This window comes from Struthio camelus, chromosome 12 (assembly GCF_040807025.1).
Source record: "Struthio camelus isolate bStrCam1 chromosome 12, bStrCam1.hap1, whole genome shotgun sequence".
Lineage (NCBI taxonomy): Eukaryota > Metazoa > Chordata > Aves > Struthioniformes > Struthionidae > Struthio > Struthio camelus.
The window spans coordinates 19,524,715-19,544,382 of record NC_090953.1 but is presented as its reverse complement, the minus strand read 5'-3'; the positions used below and the strand labels follow the sequence as shown (position 1 = coordinate 19,544,382).

Sequence of the window (19,668 nt, the reverse complement as noted above, 5' to 3'; positions counted from 1 at the left end):
TCACTGTTGTTGCATCTTTCACCTTTGGGCAACACAGTGGCAGTGAGAAGTAAAAATGAAGTTAGTAGCTGTCTCAGTGTCATAGCAATGTGTGAGTGAGTGGCCAATTCTGCATGTATCTGAATTTGTTTGCATATACGCTTGGAATGCGTGTATTCACTTTCCAGCAACAGCCCCGTTGTAGAAATCAGCTAGTGTTCATGACATTTCACCCTAAGCATGATAAAATCCCTGTGCTGTAAGCGTTCTCTTGTCCTGCTGACCCGTACCACACCAGGCAGGGCAGTCACCAGTGGGGGGGGGGGGGGGGGGAACATAACACAGACCTCCCTCTCTACCTCAGCCAAAAACCAGCCCCTCCTCCCAGAGACCTCGGCCAAAACGGGTCTCCATCATCACCTTTCGTTACGTATGCGATTATGATGGCAACGAGCTTCATCGAATTTCCTATGCTTCTATCCTGCCTCTGTAATATTAAAATCTGGAAATTAATTATTTCGTGTTGAAGGACAGTATTTTGGATGCCACACCTGACACTTAAATAGCTGAAGCTGTAATTCCAAATGAGGTTGGGACTTTTTTTCTCCCTCAGCACCTCCGCTCCGTCGCCTCCCCAGGACGCACTCCCCGTTGTATCCGTTCTCCCGCCCCTCAGGGAGGAAGCCCCGCCCTCGCCCCTCACGCACACCTCGGCGTCCCTCAAGCGCTCGCAGCACACGCGGGCCCGCCCGGGCCCTTGGCCGCGGCCGCCTCACGGGGCGCCAACGGACGCCCCGCGCGCCCCCAACGGCCGGGCGCGCGAGGACCGCGTGCGCATGCGCCAGCTGCCGGAGCTGGGAGGGGCGGGTGAGGCGGATGGCTTCTTCCACGCGTGCGCGCCAGCGCCCCCTTCCCTCCCCCAGCCCCAGCGGCCGCGGAGCGCGGCGTCACGTGAGCGCGGCGGCCTATCCGCTTCCGGGTTAGCGCGTCGCGGGCCTTTGCGCGGCGGCCTGCGGGCGTCGGCTGCCTCCGCCAGGTACGGCCCGCGGCGGGGGCGGGCGCGGGCGCGGGGCGTCGGCGCGGCCTGCTGTGGCTCGGCAGGCTTCGGCGGGGCCGCCCGTGGCGCGGGGCGGCGGGCGCTCCGGGGCCTGGCGGCAGCTGTCGGTTGCGCGAGGGCAGCGGGGCGCTGCGGCGGTCGGGCGAGGAGCGCTGGCCGTGGGCGGCCCGCGGGGCGCGCGCAGCCGTTCGGGCGGTCTCCTCGCCGCTCGGTGCTTGCCTTCACATCGCAGCGATTTCGGGAGCGAAGGTTCTTCTGTCGCTCTGAGTACTTGTAGTAGGAATCTGTAACTCAGGGGCCCGACCAGCCCACGCCTCGCCGGCGAAGCGCAGCCCAAAAGCGGCCTCCTCAGAGAGGAGAGCAAGAGCGTTGTCATAAATCTCATCCTTTCCCGATGGTTTCGCTATGATTTGCTCGTGTTGAGGGAAGGGAGGAAAAAGATTGAGAAGTAATCTGTTAGTAATGGAAGTCATTGCGTGACCTCGTTTTGTAAGCTTGTACGTGGTAGAGTCTTGATTATAAAACGTCTGTCGCCAGATCTGGGAGATACTGTTTTGCAGCGTTACGGTTAGTGTGGCCGCGTTTTAAAAGCTTTATAAAGCTATTTAAAAGGGCTGTAGAAGCGCTTAGGAATTACGGTGAGCTACGCAATATGGATATGGGTGCAAGAAAACAGATATGTGTTCCTTGCTTTTGGCTTGCTGTGAAACCAAACTTGAAAAATACTCTTAGATTACACGTCTTTAATGCCTGCAAGCTGGATTTCAATTTAATGCGTCTCTGAAATGGTGAAGGTAAAATGTAGAAAAAAAGTTAGCTAGCTTTGTTTGAAGTTAATTTCAGCTTCCTGATACTGGAATAGCAGGCTGTTCTTCGTGCAGGTCACGTAGTACGTAGTTTAATCGTGTACTCACTGCAGTCCTCTTGCAGAATAAACCCCAGAGTTATTTTACTTCAAACAGTGCGGTGCTGATCAAGGGCTGCAAATAGGTCTTTGTCTGGGATAGAGAGATGTGAGCGTATCCAGATGCTTAACTCCTGTTCAGCTGTGTATTCCTTCTCTTCTGAGAATTCAACAGTGAAAACTATTTAAAAAGCAGCTTTAACTTCATAAATAAAACAGATTTCATGCATTCTGTTGTCTGTCGCTTTCTCTTTTAAGTATCTAGGATAAATTAGAGCGATATTGTTGACTTCTTCTGTTCAACTGTAAACCAAACCAAGAAACGGCAGTTTACCGTAGGCTTCTCTTCGCTCTCCTATTTGGTATTGCAGCACCTGCCCTAACAGTATTGGTGGGATAACCGTGAAAACTGTGTGCGCTCATCTAGCAGAGAAAGGGCTGAGAACAGTGCTGTTTGACTTCAGGTACAAGCAGTAACCTCTTCAAATGAAAACTTCATTAGCTGCAGCAGAAAAGTAGTGGATTTTAGTGATGTTTTGCCCTGTTAGGTGTTTTTTTCCCCGTTTGTAATGTTGTGACTTGCCTCTGGAGGTACAGTACACAAGTGCAAGAGGCACTGTCACACCCCGGTGTCCGGGGTTCCAGTAAAAGAGCAGAACCACGTGGCAGTCCTGCATCCATATGTTTTCCAACATGTGGAAGTTTCTAACCTTTGTAGCCTGGACTATTCAAATTCCATTTCCAGCAATAAAATGGAGAATAATGAGCAGTAGGGAGTGAAAATGAGCAAGCGTGCTGTTCCGAGAAACCAGGGCTTTTTTGAGTTGGCCACAAAGAGTGATAGGACCAGGTAGAAACTGCTTGCTTTTCTTCTACGTGACTAATAAAGAATTGCGTTATTACAGTATATTACATTTTTCAAGTTTAGTTTTCTAGATCTTTCTTCTACTCATTAATTAATGAGAGAGTTTGGCACAGTAAAAACACAGGAAGTCAGCGCTCCCACGGTAGCCATGGGAAGACTGTATTCAAAAGTCTGCTTTAGTTTGTAGAAGCAGAAATAATAGAATTTATTTTTTCCTGCTTTGTAAGTATTTATATTAATGATGTAAAGCATTCAGTAGCTAACTTGAAAGTTGGCACTCTTCTAACTTTCCTGAAATTGAAGATTACCCTCCTTCCTTAATTTCTAATTTTTCTAGTTGCTAAATGGTAGTGCTTTTGCAAGTGAGACTTAAATAAAGTCAAAAAATCCCAAATTGTTACTTAATCTGAATGTTTAGTAGGATGCAGAAATGGAATAGGCTAAAACTTATATAACTTTTATATTTTCTTATATAAGAAAAGTTTTATGATTTGGAACTTGCTTTGCAAGTTGTTTGCAATTGTGCAGTCTTTAGCAAATAATTGTTTTTAATACACTTTTATGAGATGTTGCTGATGAGAATTCTGCAAGGGATGTGGGAAATATTTTGTAAGAGTATTTTAAAATGTTATTACCTCCTGAAAAGAACTTTTAAAGTCTGTGTCTTAGTGCATTGAGTTTACCTCAATGTAAGGAAACGTATGTAGGCAGGAACCGTTTCTGCACTGAAATGCTGTATGTCTTAAATTAATGGATGTTACTTGATGTTCAGCATTCTTCAAAAGTGTGGTGAGAAACTTTAAGCAAAACTCTACTTTAAGCTCTCTTGTGGGAACTGTATTGTGAATGTGGTGCAGACAAGCTCAAGGGTAGCATCTCACAGGCACCAGCGCAGTGACAGGGCTTGTTTGTTTGTACACTGTCAGTTTTTTTCATTAGTGATTTGTCCCTTAAGATTGAAGTAATCAGTTTAGATTTTCTTTTAGGTTTAGGATCTGTTTGTTTGTTTTCAGTGAACCGTCAGATACTCTATTCCATGCTGTTTGTAACCACGCTATTCTGTTCATGTGATTGTGTAGGATGTTTTTGGAAACCTCCCATGTTCCATTTAAGTGGTCCAAAACAAAAATTCAGAAAGAACTGCATATAAATTCACCTGTTACTATTGATCAAAATATGAGCTTATCTCCAAGCAAATATTAAAAATTAATTGTTTCTAATAAATGCTAACAGGTTAGCATGCAGGAGACTTTGCTTAAAAATGTCAGCATCTTAATGAAAGAGAGGACACGTTTCCTGAGGAATATCCTATGATTCAAGCAGCAAGAAACTACTGCAAGCAGCATATTATTAAAAAAAAAAAAAAAAGGGAAAAGCAGGAGAGCTGGAAGGACCTTACTTGGGGGCCACGAGTGTGGGTGCGTAAGCGCATACACACTGCCAGCAACTGTGCCATGCAGGGGCGGAAGAATTCAAACAAGGAGTCTGACCCTCCAGGTGAATTGGGTTGTTGTCTTCTAGAAACTTTATTTCGGTTTCCTGGGTGGGAGAAGGAGGGAAATGTCAGCAAAATATGCTTAAACTCTTTCCCATTTAATTTATCGCTGGTGCTGCAGTTTTACAGAAAATCAGTCTTTAAAAAAGGTTGCTATTAATCAGCTTGTGTGGTGTCACCTTAGGCGTTGCAGGACTTTTTCTTTTTTTTTTTTAATGAGTCTGTGATCGTAGTCAGGTCAGGAAAAAGGAAATTATGAGACTTGCTATGAAGGATGATCCTACAGAACAATAAGTGCAACTTCTCTTTACCCACATGAAAAATAAATGGTGTCTCTGGCTTAACTGGCTCTGTGATTGTATTCAGAATTTGTACTTACTAGTGTTCTGTGTTGATTGTTTCTTTGCATTTAAAAATACTGTGTAGTTTCCTATTCTGATTAGTGTCAATTCTATTAGTTTCTTCATTAATAAGTTTACTTGTTCCTGTTGATCTTTAGAGCCAGCCCAGCCACGAATTTGAACTGGATTAGACGTTATCTTGTGCGTTACCAGAATGGTTTATTTGGTTCCGTTACTGGGGATTCCGTGTTACTGGTGATGGGTGAGCCTGAAAAAACACAGCTTGACTTACACGTACCAGGGTGAGTTCTCTGAAGAAACCAATTCTGAAATAGAGAGTTACCTTTAAATTGTCCTTTTAGGAACTGGGCTGTATTTTAGATCTGACCATCTCATTTTTGTTTTTGTTTTTCTTCTGAGTATACATTTTTTTTCAGTATCTCTCACAGAATCTTGAATTCTCAGGTTTCTTACAGTTTCTTTGGAGGGAATTGATGTAATCCAAACAATAGGTCAGGTTGCTTAGGGCCTTGATTTGAATTTAGAAATTAATCCTGCTTGAGCAGGTCACTGGACTGGATGAACTCCAGAGATGCCTTCCCACCTAAATTACTGTATGACAGAGAGCTATTCTGTAAGTGGTTTTGCCTTTTTAAAAAGGAGGAGGGAGAGAGGAGAGGCAGAGGCAACAAGCTGTCTCCTGTTTTTTTCCCTGTATCCTCTCAACACAGTGCTAATTGAAAGGACATGTTGCACGTACTGCAATCCCAACAGTACTGAACTAGCATCCTCTGTTGTCTGTTCCCTGCAGCTCCTGTTTAACCTGCTGTCTTGAAGACAAGAGGTTCAAGTAATTCAAGAAGAATGGAAGGCGTGGAGTTTAAGGAAGAATGGCAAGATGAAGATTTTCCAAGGTTTAAAAAAAAAAAAAATTAATTCAAATCAAATGCATAGCGTCCAGAAAAAGCTACTTCTCTCTGTTCCTGATGAATCAATACTTAATAATAATCTTGCAGTGATTTCCAGTAATGTAGTAGTCTCAGAAGGGTTTTGTGGTGTGGTTCTTTGTGGACTGGAGAAGGATCTCTTCATGTGTAATTTAGGTAATATAGGAATGACAACGTCTAAGTCTTTAGTGTTACTGACGTGGAAATTTTAAGTAAAGTTTGGCTTTGTTTTTTTCCACTGTGGTAACCTTTTGCAGCTACATTGTTTGCATATTATTGCCAATGTCTGAAGGCCCAAATACTTCATTAGGCAATGTTTCTGAGCAAAATTCTTAACACTTAAGAATGCTAGTGATGTTTGTGCCTGATAAGATACTAAAGCAGCTGATTTCCGAGGCATTTAGTAATAAAGTGAGAGAACTACTTCTGTGATGTATTTAATATCAGACTTTCTCTCAGCAAGAATATGGCAAACTTTCTGAAGGATGACAGGCATCAATAGCAACCAGTATTTTGGTATTTATCATATCAACGGATGGTCATTTGAGTGCCGTAAAGCTGTTTTGCTACTTCAGCGCTCGGTTTGCTGACAGCTTGAGCTTAGACTATAAGTATATTTAGTTAAAATGCTATTTCACAGTGGATTTTTTTAGCAGTGCATGAGTCTAAATATTTTGTATTTAGCTGGTTGTAAAAGAAACCCTTGGGGGCTAATAGTTTCTACTTCTTGCCCAGGCCCCTGCCAGAAGATGATCCTGCTGAATCAGATATATTGGCCGAGGCTGGAAGAGAAGGTGAAACTGGTAAGAATGCTTCACTCTAGTCAAACAGACTGCTTCCTCCTTAATTTTGTTTTAGTTTTTTAAAGTCAGGCCTGAGGGAATAGCATTCTAAATGACATGTTTGTGTGTGAGTGGTAGTATAAGCCCGTTATCTCAAAAGAATAAAAGGAATCTTTTTGGAATACACTGTCTGAGAGTCACAGAATCACAGAGTGCCCAAGGTTGGACAGGACCTAGTCCAACCCCCCTGCAGGGTCATCTAGAGCACATTGCACAGGAATCATCATCTTCCCTCTAAACTGAGCTATCCAGTTAATACTGGATAAAAATGAATTATTGCACTCTCCTTTCCTGACCTATCTGAAAAATACTGGGTCATTATTTGGTATCTGAGTGTCAGTTAAGGCCTACACTTAGTCTCGCTCCAAATTTCAGGACTCTTAAGAGTCCTTTTAAGAATGTTCCATGTCGGAAAGGTCAGAGAGGGAATCGAGATGTGCTTTTTCTCCATTAAAATTTTTTTTTTTTGGCTCTTGTCTGTCTGCTTTAGCTTTGGCATTTCCAGTGCTGGATCAGTCATTTTATTTTCTTCCCTGCTTTCAACTGCTCTCTAAAACACGCAAGTATTTGCTTTGTATCTCAAAGCATGCTGTGTATTTACCTACTAGTTTCTTTAATTTTCTGTCCTCATTGTTGTCTGTCAGTCTTTATTTGTTGTAGCTTGTATGTTGATCTTTTATTTTTATTTCAAAGGTGGTTATGATGTTAGCAATACCTAATGTTTCTAGTCCTTGTTTTGGTTAATCTATTGCACTTTCTCTAACATTTATTTAGTATCACATCTATAACAGCCTGTGGTGCACTGATATAGCCAGTGTAAATTCTGGTGAGTTAGCTGGTGGTAGCACTTCACGTTTTTCTTGCTGTAAGAAATATGGTGGTCTACTACAGTGATCATAGTGCATATTCAATTGGGAAGACTTAAGGACTTGAGAACTTTGAACTCAAGGTGCTGTTCTTTTCACCCCATGTTTACTTTGATTCCTATTCTAAGGATGGACCACTTAAGTGATGGGCATTTTCTTATGATGCACTTTGTTAAAGCACCGTGCTTTGCTGTCTCGTTAATTTGCCTGTCTAAAGCTGCTCTAACTTTGAAAGTAAATAACTTGCTTTTTAAATGCAGAAGTTAATGGAAACAAAGTGAGGAAGAAACTGATGGCACCAGATATTAGCTTAACTTTGGATCACAGTGAGGAATCTGTTTTGTCTGATGACTTGGATGAGAGCGGAGAGATTGATTTGGATGACTTGGATACTCCCTCGGAGAACAGTAATGAATTTGAATGGGAAGGTAAGTGTTTTGTTGCTTTTGTCTGATGATGCCATAGAAGATTTCTGTTTTCTTATGTGCAGGTCCACAGTTTTTCAGGTGAGGAATAACTAAGACTCATTATTACAAGAGTGAAAATATAAAGGGAAGGATTAGATTGGGAATTGGAAGTAGGCACAATGAATTTGTAAAGAGCTGTAAATTTGACTGAGTAGTAAACAGTCAAACATAATAGCCATAATGCCAAATAAACTTAAGTGAATGTCATGAACACTTGTAAAACTCTTTAAGTTATGGAAAATCCTCCTCCACTGCAGTGTGTTTCTAAGAAACAAACTGGGAATATATGCATGTTTTACCTGTATTACAGATCAGTTTTAAATGGAGGTGAATCCCATAGAAAGTTATGTAGACTGTAGTTTAACTCTTCACAAATCTGTACATTGCAAAACTTTGTGTTAAGGAAGATTCAGTGTTATTTTTAAAAAATACTGATCCTCATCTGATGTAATGTTGTAACGAGAAAGGGCGAAGGTCAGTAATTTTAACGTTTGCATGCCTTCTGGATTGTTTGGAAGCAGCAAAAGATTCCGTGTTGTGTGTCAAGGAATTCCATAGTGACTTGATATGAAGCTAATTTAGCCATACCTGCACTAGAAGTGCTACACGCATACTGTCTTAAAATTGAGAAATAAAGAGACCCTTCATCTTTCTTGATCTTTAGAGGTGAAAACTTGAGATGCTACCAAATTTTATTTGAGATAACAAGTTCTGTGTGTGTTAAAGCCCACACAGGTTTCAAACCTGCAGTTTAATTCTATTTTAAGGCCCTTATATAAAAGTCAAGAACTCGAGAACTGTTCTCCTGGCCAAACAGTTGGAACCTTTAACTTGTGTAAACTTCATGCCTTAAGAGCGCATCTAAAATAATAAGTGAGCCTTGAAGCTCAATTACTGTTTTTTATGCTGGAAATATGAAAATAATTAATTCCTAGCTGAACAAGTTTTCTTTTACATTGTTCTATATGAAACACGACCTGTTTTTCATTCTGAGAGAGCCTATAATGGGAGAAAAATGCTCTTTAAAACACAAATGTTTTTTAATAGCTAAGGAGATGTTGCAGATGAAGTTTTCATAGCAGAGACTGTGGGTTTGCCTGTGTAAAAGGATTTTTGTTGTTTCACTGCTTTAGGGAAGAAGAATTGATGTTTAGGGTTAACTCTGCAATGATGCTAAGGAAATGTTCCAGATATTTGTGCGTTGTTTTTAAAAGTGGCTGAAAAGGGTTTCTGTCTCTTCTTCCTTTAATGCTGCTGTCTTCATTTTCCTGGAAGGATAGTTTCAATTAACAGCTTTGTCTTGGGAACAGACAACTAACTTGCAGTAGGTTTTTCTCGCTTTGGGTAAGGTCTATGCAACAAAGTCAAGAATCATAATTTAATTGGAGCAAATTCTTTCACAGATTGCTGTCAGCATAAATTTCATATATATTGATTGCACACACATGAATTAGATTTAATTTCTAATAGATCTGTTTGCATGTCTGCTTGCAAGATAGTGTTAATGTTTTAAATTACGCTTTTGTGTAAATCTGATCAAGCAACCTTCATAATAATCATTGGAGTTAACCACTTTGTTTATTTCGGTGAAATTCACTGAGGTCTGTGTTCTGAAAGACTACAATTAAAAGGCTTCCTACACGATCAGAAATTTGTCAGGCACTTTGAAATATAACGTTATAGCTGATGCATATCAATGCTAACATAGAGTATTTTCATAAAATGAAGTATTTGGCATCCATGAGATCCTATTTTGTAATGACTGAAAGAACGAAGACAGCTAATATGTTTGACTGGATGAAGAATATTAAACTAGATTAGATAACAAAGTGGTTAACCTCTGTTGTAACTGAGTGTCACTATACATGGTATTCATAATGGATCTTGAACGTGTTTCAACTTTGGTAGATGATCTTCCAAAACCAAAAACTACTGATGTAATTAGGAAAGGATCACTTACGGAATACACCGCGGCAGAGGAGAAAGACGATGGTCGACGTTGGCGTATGTTTAGGATTGGAGAACAGGACCATAGGGTGGACATGAAGGCAATTGAACCGTATAAAAAAGTTATCAGTCATGGTGGTAAGAATTAGCGACGTGCTGAGGGGGACTGCTACTTTGAGCTGAGTTGAGGTGGGACAGGAAGAACTTTGGGCATAAAGACTCACAAATGATGATTCATGTGTTGCAGTATTTAAGGCATACAGTTAACTTTTTCCTGTTAAACTAAAGTTCCGAAATGCACATGTGTTCTGGTGACACTACTAATGTGCCTTTCTAATTACAAAACCTAACAAACAGAAATACTAAAAAATGCAATTTTAAAACATGATGGGGTTGCCGAAATATTCTGAATGTTTGTTAAACTGAATATACGTAACAAGATGTGACTGTCTGTGCTACCAGTATAGATGTGGTTTTATGAGAGTGCTGAAGGCAGTGCTTCTAGATTTACAGGGGCATGAATCAATTTACTGACTCTTCTCAACCATGTATATGAAGTTTAGGTAGGGAGAAAAGCTGACCCTCTGGAACATTGTTAAATATACTGAGATACTAAGCATACGTGCAGCAGTTGATTTACTGTAATCTCAGCTCTCTACTCTTTAAGAGTAGACAAATGGACAAACTCAAAAAAAGAAATCTTAATGTTTCTTGTAACTGTGTGAACCTACCATGGATGTTTGTAAAGCTTTCAGGTGAATATTGAAAAAGTTTGTCAAGCAGGGTTGACCTTCTTGTCTGAATGCAGTCAAGATACAGTCACCTTTGTCATTCACTGCTGCTTTTTCTTCTTTTTTTTCTTCAGGTTATTATGGTGATGGGTTAAATGCTATTGTTGTGTTTGCTGTTTGCTTTATGCCAGAAAGCAGCCAGCCTAACTACAGATATCTAATGGACAATCTATTTAAGTAAGTTGTCATCAGCCTCTGAATACCTTCTTAGTTTCTCATTATGAGATACAGTATTTTAATATTAGGGAGATTACACCTCTCTCTTCCTTTAAATGAAGTCTTTTAAGTTTGAGACAAGGGAAAGGTAAGAAATAATAAAGCAACTACATTTACTTCCAGGAAAAAAAGCTGACTAGATGCTCAACTCTGACAACTTTTTTTTTTTTTTTAACATATTTGAGCAGTAGTAGGAGTTATGTTTATAATATTCACTGATCTTCACTTGGAGGTTTTCTCTGTACTTATCTTTGCAGGTATGTAATTGGCACTTTAGAGCTATTAGTAGCAGAGAACTACATGATAGTTTACTTGAACGGTGCAACAACACGGAGAAAAATGCCAAGTTTAGGCTGGCTCAGGAAATGTTACCAGCAAATTGACAGAAGGTAAGAAGTTCTGCTGTAATATTTTCTTACAATATTCATCATCTCAATAGTATGTATTTTGGGAAAACTGCTACTTAATGTGGTGTGTGGTGCCTGCTAGCTAAGATTTACTTGTTAAGTGAATTGTTTAGTATATTGAGCATCTTTTCCTAAACTGAGGCAAAGCAGAAACAATGCTACAGACTTACCTAACTTTTAAACAAAAATAGTAGATTGTCAGAATGCTAAATACTGTTACCATGTAGAATACCCTAAAACCTTCATGCGTTAATATGCTAAGTAAATACTAAAAGAAGATAATAAAGTGGGTCCTTTTTTGAGTACTTATTACAGCTGCGTAAAAAAGCTCAAAGAAACGTTCTCTTTAGAATGTCATTTCCTTGTCATTGTTCAAAAACTGACATTACAACTGTATAGTCAAAATATAAAATGTACTACTATGACTTTTTTCTTCTGGCTGATGGGAATTCCTAGTAAAGCAAAGTCTAAATGATTTATGCGACAGAGTTGTGCTAGCAAGAACGTACTTTTTTGCGTGCTGAAAAACCTTTGTCACTAGCTTTTTTTTCCCCTAGTAATTATGTTTGCTCTCTGAATTCTTCAGGTTAAGGAAAAATCTGAAATCATTAATAATAGTTCATCCGTCTTGGTTCATCAGAACGCTTCTGGCCATCACTAAACCTTTTATTAGGTAATACTCTGGAAGGTATTTAAACTTCAAAAACTATCATAATATTACTGAACAATTTTTAAGTTGTAACTGTACCCTGCGTTTGTTCTTCCACAGCTCAAAATTCAGCCAAAAAATTAGGTATGTCTTTACGTTGGCAGAACTAGCTGAACTCATCCCCATGGAATACGTTGGCATCCCAGAGTGCATAAAACAGTACGTTTTATTATTCAAACATGTACTAAGTTGATCATGTTTTAGTACCAGTATGAAAATGTATTCAGTGGTTGGTTATGAACAGAAAACTTTGTATTTAATAAAGACTGTATTAGTTCATATCATTGCTACCTCCAGGATAAGTATGTGTGTTTGACTGCGTTGCTGACCTACAGTTTTGTATGTAGCAGCATATATGGTCAGCATACTAATAAATAGAGATATTCATATATACTGACTGATGTAATTACCAAATTATAGCATGTGAATCATGGAGATGAGGCCTCACTGCAGCAGTTCTTCCACTGGTACGTTAAACTGGCTTGTTAGAAATTCTGGGCACGTTAGCACAGAAGTTACTAGAGGTATTGTCCATTCTCATGACAAAATGCAGAGTAAGTTAAGCAGTGAAATATCACTTAGGTCAGGATTTCATTTAAAGGAAGATCTGCAATGGAAGAATGCCGAATCCTTAACTGCAGTATTCTAAAACTACTTTGTCAAGAGGAAAGGGCAGCATCACGTGCTTGTTTTTCTTCCCTTCCCCCACTGCTCCTCCTTTACTCCAGATCTTTGCCATATAGTATAACCTACTTTAATGTCAGCACAACTCTTTACGTGCCCCTCAAGCATGATGATGACTTTTTTAAATAGTATGTGTGGATGCAGTAATAGAGTAGAGATAATTAACTTAAGAACGGGGTGGAAATACTAACAATTCTGATTTAAAAAAAAAAAAAAAAAAGCTGATCCACCTGTTAGGAGGTATAATGTAGAGAATCTGTAGATTATGCATCACAGTAAATGATTTACAAATGTGATGGCAGACTGGGAGCTCTGTAAGGAAGGATAGTGTCACTTGGTGGTCAGAAGGACACATCCTTGTTGGGGGTAGGGGGAAATTACTGCAGTAAATACTGCAGCTAGTATTACAGCTAGTATCACCTGCAACAATGAACTCTTTATAATATGGAGAAAACGTAGTTTTCTGTGTGCAAAAAGACATGTCAAAGCTGAAGCAGCTCTGTGCTATGTTTAAAACATTTTTAATGGGATTTTTGAAGGATGTGTTACCAAAAATCCAGACTTTAATTCCAAGTCTGGCAAGACTACTGTTTGTTTTGATTAACTTCACTTCTTCTGTAAAGGCTGAACTGGTTGACTTATGGAGTTAACCACCACAGAAGTCTGTGAATTATTTCCGGCTTTAGACTATTCCTATGAATACTGACTTTAAATTTCAGTGATAGATACTGTACAAGAAGTGGTATTGGATTTATATCCATATAGCCATATGACATGGTAACTAAATCAATGCTTCCGTTTAAGGCTTATAGAGGAAGGCTTATAGAGGTTGGAAGTACAATATGTACTTTTCTTAGTTATATCACTTTCAAACTTAATATGTTTCTGCAAAATATATTGACAGTAATACCAGTTTGTAACTTCTGTTAAGTTTGGCCTTCGTATCTTTTATTTACTGAAATCAAACTTTTCCTCACCAAGGTATGAAGAAGAAAAGTTTAGAAAGAAACAGAAAAGGTATATTCATGTTTTGATTAGGGTTGCATCTAGATAAGACCATTTGCACTGCAACTAACTCCCAGTTGATTGGCTTGCATAAAGGAATAAGCATTTGTAAATATAAACATGCACTAGTGACTTAAGTTTGTATGCATGGAAGTAGCTATACTGCCTGTAAATGCAGTATAACACCCTGGATGTTTAGCCAGATATTTGTAAATAGTCTCTAGTATCACATGAGATGCTCATTTTTAAGGGAATGTGTGGATTTTCAACTACATCTTAACCAGGCAAAAGTCATGCTTCTGTGTGAACTGATTAAACTATGTTTCATTGTTTCTACAAAGAAGTGATGTCTGAATGAAGAGCTGGGTGTTTAGGTGCTAAGCTGTCAACAGTAAATGCAACATTGGGGGAAGTTCTAATCTTGACTCTTGTATTTTGCTTTTGTTTAGTGTTCACTACTTTTTTAAAAAATTATTGACTTGCATAAATGCAATCTAAATTAGTTAATACTTTTAGTGCTGTTTGTATTTGCAGTGCCTAAATTCCTTGCTAATAAACATTGGGTTTTCATTTTGTTAATTTTCACTGGCCTGCTAACCATTCAAGCTATTCCAGAAATAGATGATTTTTTTTATTATATGCATTTTTTTATTTTTTACGCTACCACTAACAAGCATACTGAAGGGTTTTGACACTAATTTAACTATTAAGGGAGACTTATTGTCTGCAAATTAGGTAACTGGCAGAGAGGAAGACTGAGAGGTGAAAAGAATAAATAAAAGGAGTGGTGTTTTTTTTTTCTGAAAGCTGGTAGACAAGGCTAATGAGAAGAGTATTGGGCACCCTCTAGGAATTCCTCCAGTTAAGAGAATCTTGTAGTGTTCTCGCCTAAAGTTCTAGGGCTGTCAAATTCAAGAAACTGTTTTCGGAACCTATTAAATAGCAGCAGTTCTGCTTGATTTTTCAACATGTATAATTTGGCCCAGTTCTACTGCAATGTCCGTTGCGTTTAGGGTGCAGACCTGAGACATTCAAACGCTAATATAAAAACTTTTAAAAATTTCAGTAGAGCAAACACTTTTTAGTGTCCCTGTCAATAATATCACCACTTACATTTCACAGAAGTGAAATATTTTTATCTTCCTATGTAACATTGTTAAATAAGAGGAAAGATCATAAGTACTACTTGGTAGTGAGACCTGATTTGGGTTGACAGCAGTGGTAGGCATTATTTGTTAGAACAGGAGAAAGAAGATGTGTTAAGTTCAGTTATTAAATAAGTCAAGGATGGCAGTGGGGATTCTTTGGCTATGCATATTTGAGTTATTATGGAAGCCAGAATATTTATATTTCTGTGGATTATATTGTTAACTGTGCTTACATGTAGCTTGCTTTTTTTTTTTTTTTTTTGCCTTGGCTTTTCTAAAATACCCTTTTGTGAATGGTCCTATAATTCATATGAAACATGCTTTCCTATGATACTGCAGTGAGGACAGGGATCACTTGCAGCTGAATACTATGCAAGTAAAGCGTTATTTGACTAAGACTGATTTGTAGACGATACTGCTCCAAATTTGTTGGATCCTTATGTACTAGATTCAGGTCATACAGCCATTGTAATTCTGCAAAAAAAGAGAACACCTGCCTCCCCTTTTTTGGGGGGGCTCTTGGCCTAGAAAGAGCAGTCATTGTTTTTACCATTTTGGAGAAACTGGTTGGTTATAGTTTCAGAAACAGCAAGTAGGGCACACAATTGGGTTGCTACAAGACAAACTTACCTTCTCCTGCTCTGAAACTGCTATTGGTTCTAAAATTAATTTACCTCTATTCAGTGCTTATTTTCCAGAAGATATTGTTAAGACCGTAGGCTGTTCTTAATGTAAAGATGAAAAGTACATCTCATGCAGGACTATTAAAAATCCAGTGGTTTCTGCAAAGTAACATCTTGTTTTCTAGTTCCAAAGTTGATGTGAAAAAAAAATAATAAAAAAAAAAACACACACAAACAAAAACACCTTTAGCAGTATGATGGTGAATTTTTCCTGGGTAATTATAGGAGTCCTGGAAATGATTAGAAAAGGTACTGCAGTTTAGGAGCCACTTAAAACTTTTGATTCAACTAGTTCTGTTTTTCTTGGCTTCATTACTATAATTACTATAACATTAAAGGTAATTCTGTGCTTATGCTGCAGTATGTGAACTCATCAAAGTAGTAGTGCTTGACAGTATTAGTTGTCATGTTACCTTACTTTACGCTTGTATTCCTGCTTGCATTCATTCATTAATAACAACACAGAACTTGCTTTCCTTGCTATGCAGTCAAATTTCACTTGCACTTTTCAAATGCTTCTTTTCCAGTGCTGTGCTTATTTAAATTTTTTTTTAACAAACTTAATTATTTCTAGGGGGAGGTAGGAAATAGATGGCTTTTTAAAACACCTTGTTGTGACTGCATTCAATAAAAATCTTAACAAGTATATCTTTATTTACTAAAACATTTTCTGTGTAATAGCTTTCAGCTTCCTCCTGTTAAGATTAATCATTTTGGCTTAAAATATGAGTGAAGAAACTAACAACATTTGTTGTTAATATTGTTTTAATTTTACTGCTTTTTTATTAATCAGAATTGACCAAGAGCTGAATGGGAAACGAGCAGAAAAATGAACAGTAAGTTTGGAATCCAAACAAGACATAAGAATATGCAGATGGAATTATGCTATTTTTTCCTCCATTTACAATGCATTCATTAATTGTGTGTGTGTGTGTGCATATATTACATAACCTGTTACAAAAGGTGCTTAATTTCTTTCAACTAGCACACAATGAACTGTTCACTGCTGTATTGGTTTAAGTCTTGACTCTTGACTTTAATAGCTACCGTTATATGTAATCATTTTATACTGCTAAATGTCAAAGAACCCTATGTTTTTAGAGGTAATTCTTGCAATTGTTTATCTAAATGATGCATGTTCTTCAGTAAAATATTTATATACCTAAATGTTAAAGGAAAGAGATAATATATATTTTTATGACTCTCAGCAATGTAATGTGGACCTGCAAAAGGAATTAATTTGCAGGTAGATAAGGCCATAAGTGACTTGTCATTACTGTACAAAGTGCATGATCTGTTTTGCTGTAAATGGTCAAATGCATTTCTTGGTGGTTGTAAAAACCTTATATTTTTGGATGTTAACAATCACATAATGTAGTCCTTCACAAGTGCAGAGATGCTTGTTCTTGTTCACATATCTAATACAAGCAGAACTCATTTACCTTGCTAGAGTGAGCTTGAACTTCAGTTTTAGTCCATTTCTCAGAATACAAAACTGTAGTTCTCTGAGAACTTCAGCCTGTTGGCCAAAGGGTTTATTGCCTAAGGCGTGTTGAAAACTGAACTGTTCAAATGACTAATAGGATACCAGATCTTTCTCCATTTAAGCTGCATATGTAGATTCTGCTTCAGTAAGTCAAGGCTATTGCTGGTTCAATTACAAATATGAAATAAGTTCAGGCCAGTTCTTCCTGGATGAATATCAGTTGTCACTAATAGAAACTCTGGTCATTTTCAGTAGAGCTTGGAAGTTGCATGGATGCAATTCTAACCATACTATCAGTTGTCTGCACAGGTAAAATTTAGGTATCTTGCAGAGGTATGGCAAATCTTTAAATGCCTGTGTCACCTTTGTGGATGAAGCATTCATTTCTAAAGCTATCGGTTCGGCACCTTTTACTGGCACTAACTTCACTTTATTTAAAAAAAAAAAAAAAAAGTGATATAAAAGGGGATTCCGATAATAGCTGTAAACGTGTCTGTAAGAGGTGTTCTTGGATGCATCAACCAGTGTTTATAGGTTTATCAGGACAACAGAATTATACACTGTTTATAAAAGTTTGTAAAATCTGTTTGATAATCATTGCTATTTCCCTGTAAGAACTGGTGTATGCAAATGAATTCATTCAGAAGCTGAACAGTTTAATATTGAAGCAAATGTATTAAAGATCATAATTTTTGTTTTTTTATTGTGCTCACAACTTTGTCTTACTACTAAAAGTATAAGTTTTTAATTAGTTTTAATGTTGGTATCATACATAGAACTATGAGAAAAATAAGGTGGCGTTCAACTAGATTATTGCCTGGCACTGATATATAGAAATCAAGAACTAGTTCCATGGTCAGAATTTATTACTAATGAACACTTAATCTACTGTCTCTAATGATACACATATGGACACTAGCAGAGCAGATATTCATGTCAGATGAGGGCAAATTGCCCATGTCTCTGGGAATTTTAAGTCTATGATTCAGAGATTTTCATCTCAAGACATAGATAGTTTTGTTATATTAGCTTCTGTATCACAGTTTCAAAGAGATTAACATGCAGGATGTTCTTCAACAGACAACATTAATTTCAAGTTGCTTTGCATCCACTTCGTAAGGTTTGGATCTTGCTCTGAAAGCAGAACACAAGCGTGAACAGTTTCTTTTTAGGGCTATTTTATCTCTTGTTTCAAATTTGAAGCTGACCTAAATTGATGTAAATTTCTAGTCAGTAAACTGGACACTTTCACAGCCTGCTTATTTTAATTCTAATACTTTCACAGTGTAATGTGCATAAACATGCAAGCCTGGAAATCTTCCTGATTTTACTGCTTACATGTGGGTCCTAAGATAGACATTAAGTATTCTGATCATCTCATTTCAAAATTTTCCTTTTTAAAAAAAAAAAAAAAAAAAAAAGCCCTTCTCAGTAAAAGCATATCCTTAGTGAAAGGCTACAGTCCTATGAGTGTATGTCTGGTTGCTTTCTATGTATATTGTGCAGTACAGAGTAACCAGCCCTCTGTATGGGCCTTATTCTTGATGATGGAATTGTTAGTTTTGGCTTTCCCAGTGGCTGAGTGGTTCTACAGTTTCATGTTGCAGAAGTGCTATTTCTTTGAACATGTATATATACCTACCTAATTGTTGAGTGTAAGTTTTTGTGAATGACAACAGTAATTTTCCTGTCCCCTAAAGATACACAGCTTGAGAACCATGTTTACTAAAGATGATTCCCCATGGAGTTTTCCAGCTCATCGTTTAATGGTGAGGTGGGTGTTTACAAAAAGCAAAGAGGTCCCAAAGTTATCTTGAACGCAAATGGGTAACTTTGTCAAACTTAAATTATTTTATAGATTTAAAAATATATTTTAATATTTAAAAACAAAAAAGTCAGAATGTCATACTTAAAATTATTTCAAAACCTGAATCACTTTATAGTAAGATACAGGAAATGCCCCTTTGAATGGCACTTCCTCCTAAAAGTGAAACTCATGGTGCAGCCCTGTCAAGAAAAGGTAAATTAATAAGTCACTAATTTACCTTCGATTTGGAGGTTGCATGATTTTACATGAAAAATGTGGTAATAAATTGTTAGCAGCTTTTTGTTATTACAGTGTACACCTGAAAAGGAGATGTTTAGGCCAGTGGCCTGCTTGAATGGATGTGAGCTTTTATAAATTGATTTCTACCATAGGAGAAATGTTCAGAAGTGGCAAAGATAATTTGGAGCAAAAGTGTCATTAAAAACTGATGGGAGTAGACTAGATTGCTTGAATGTTCTTGACCACCTACCTACTATGGCAAAGGCATGTTCTGTTGGAAAGCATTGGAGAGGGATGTTGTATAAAGACAGCACTGAAGCAGACTGAAATCTTTCAAGTAACAAGATTTTAAAATAAAGAATATTTGTTTCCAAAAAAGCTTATAACTAGTTAGAACAATATGTAACCTAGTGTTTAATGCAGTTTGTCGTCTACACCAAGTATTTTTATGTCACAATTAGTGAACAAGTGATAATAGTACTTCTTGCAGTGAGGAATTGTATACTGAAATACAGTAGTTACATTCTAAATAGCACACAATTCTTATATAGCCTGGTATTTGTTAACATGTTTCAGCAAACTTACTGCATCACACACACTTGATAAATGCTCTAATGGCAGCTTAAGACCTCCCAATAGTTGATTTGTGTCAGATTTCAAAATTAGATTAAGTGTTGGAGGTAATGGAATCTTTTTAATGAAATGACCTTAAAGTGTGTAGCTGGGAGGAGAGGGCATCAGTGCCTAACTGTATGTTACAGCTTCACTGATGTCACCTACTG

General features: G+C 38.0%; 1 protein-coding gene and 1 long non-coding RNA gene across 7 annotated transcripts in view; one reads left to right on the top strand and one right to left on the bottom strand.

Moving 5' to 3' along the window:
* Positions 1–785, bottom strand: part of LOC138068840 (uncharacterized) — a 20,220-nt gene extending 19,435 nt beyond the window's left edge. The window contains exon 1 of the long non-coding RNA XR_011143619.1: positions 689–785. This is a non-coding gene — a long non-coding RNA (uncharacterized lncRNA). The remainder of the gene's footprint in view (positions 1–688) is intronic.
* Positions 685–19,668, top strand: BNIP2 (BCL2 interacting protein 2). 6 transcript variants are annotated; one of them, XM_068957783.1, is made up of 13 exons: positions 900–1,015; positions 4,800–4,943; positions 5,453–5,555; positions 6,324–6,391; positions 7,557–7,724; positions 9,672–9,848; positions 10,576–10,678; positions 10,975–11,106; positions 11,711–11,797; positions 11,894–11,992; positions 13,499–13,534; positions 16,147–16,189; positions 18,540–18,665. In XM_068957783.1, exons 3-12 carry the CDS (start codon positions 5,506–5,508, stop codon positions 16,184–16,186), a joined length of 960 nt encoding a protein of 319 aa, XP_068813884.1. In that variant the 5' UTR covers positions 900–1,015; positions 4,800–4,943; positions 5,453–5,505; the 3' UTR covers positions 16,187–16,189; positions 18,540–18,665. The 6 variants fall into 6 exon arrangements, with proteins under 6 accessions (XP_068813883.1, XP_068813885.1, XP_068813884.1 ...); XM_068957782.1 differs by lacking the exon at positions 18,540–18,665 and having other exon boundaries at positions 685–1,015; positions 16,147–17,542; XM_068957785.1 differs by lacking the exon at positions 13,499–13,534 and having other exon boundaries at positions 18,540–19,668.

Coding starts and splice junctions, on each gene's coding strand:
- BNIP2 (XM_068957783.1), top strand. CDS start 5,506: ATGGAAGGCGTGGAGTTTAAGGAAGAATGGCAAGATGAAGATTTTCCA. Junction 5,556..6,323: donor CAAGATGAAGATTTTCCAAG/GTTTAAAAAAAA, acceptor CTTCTTGCCCAG/GCCCCTGCCAGAAGATGATC. Junction 11,107..11,710: donor TACCAGCAAATTGACAGAAG/GTAAGAAGTTCT, acceptor TGAATTCTTCAG/GTTAAGGAAAAATCTGAAAT.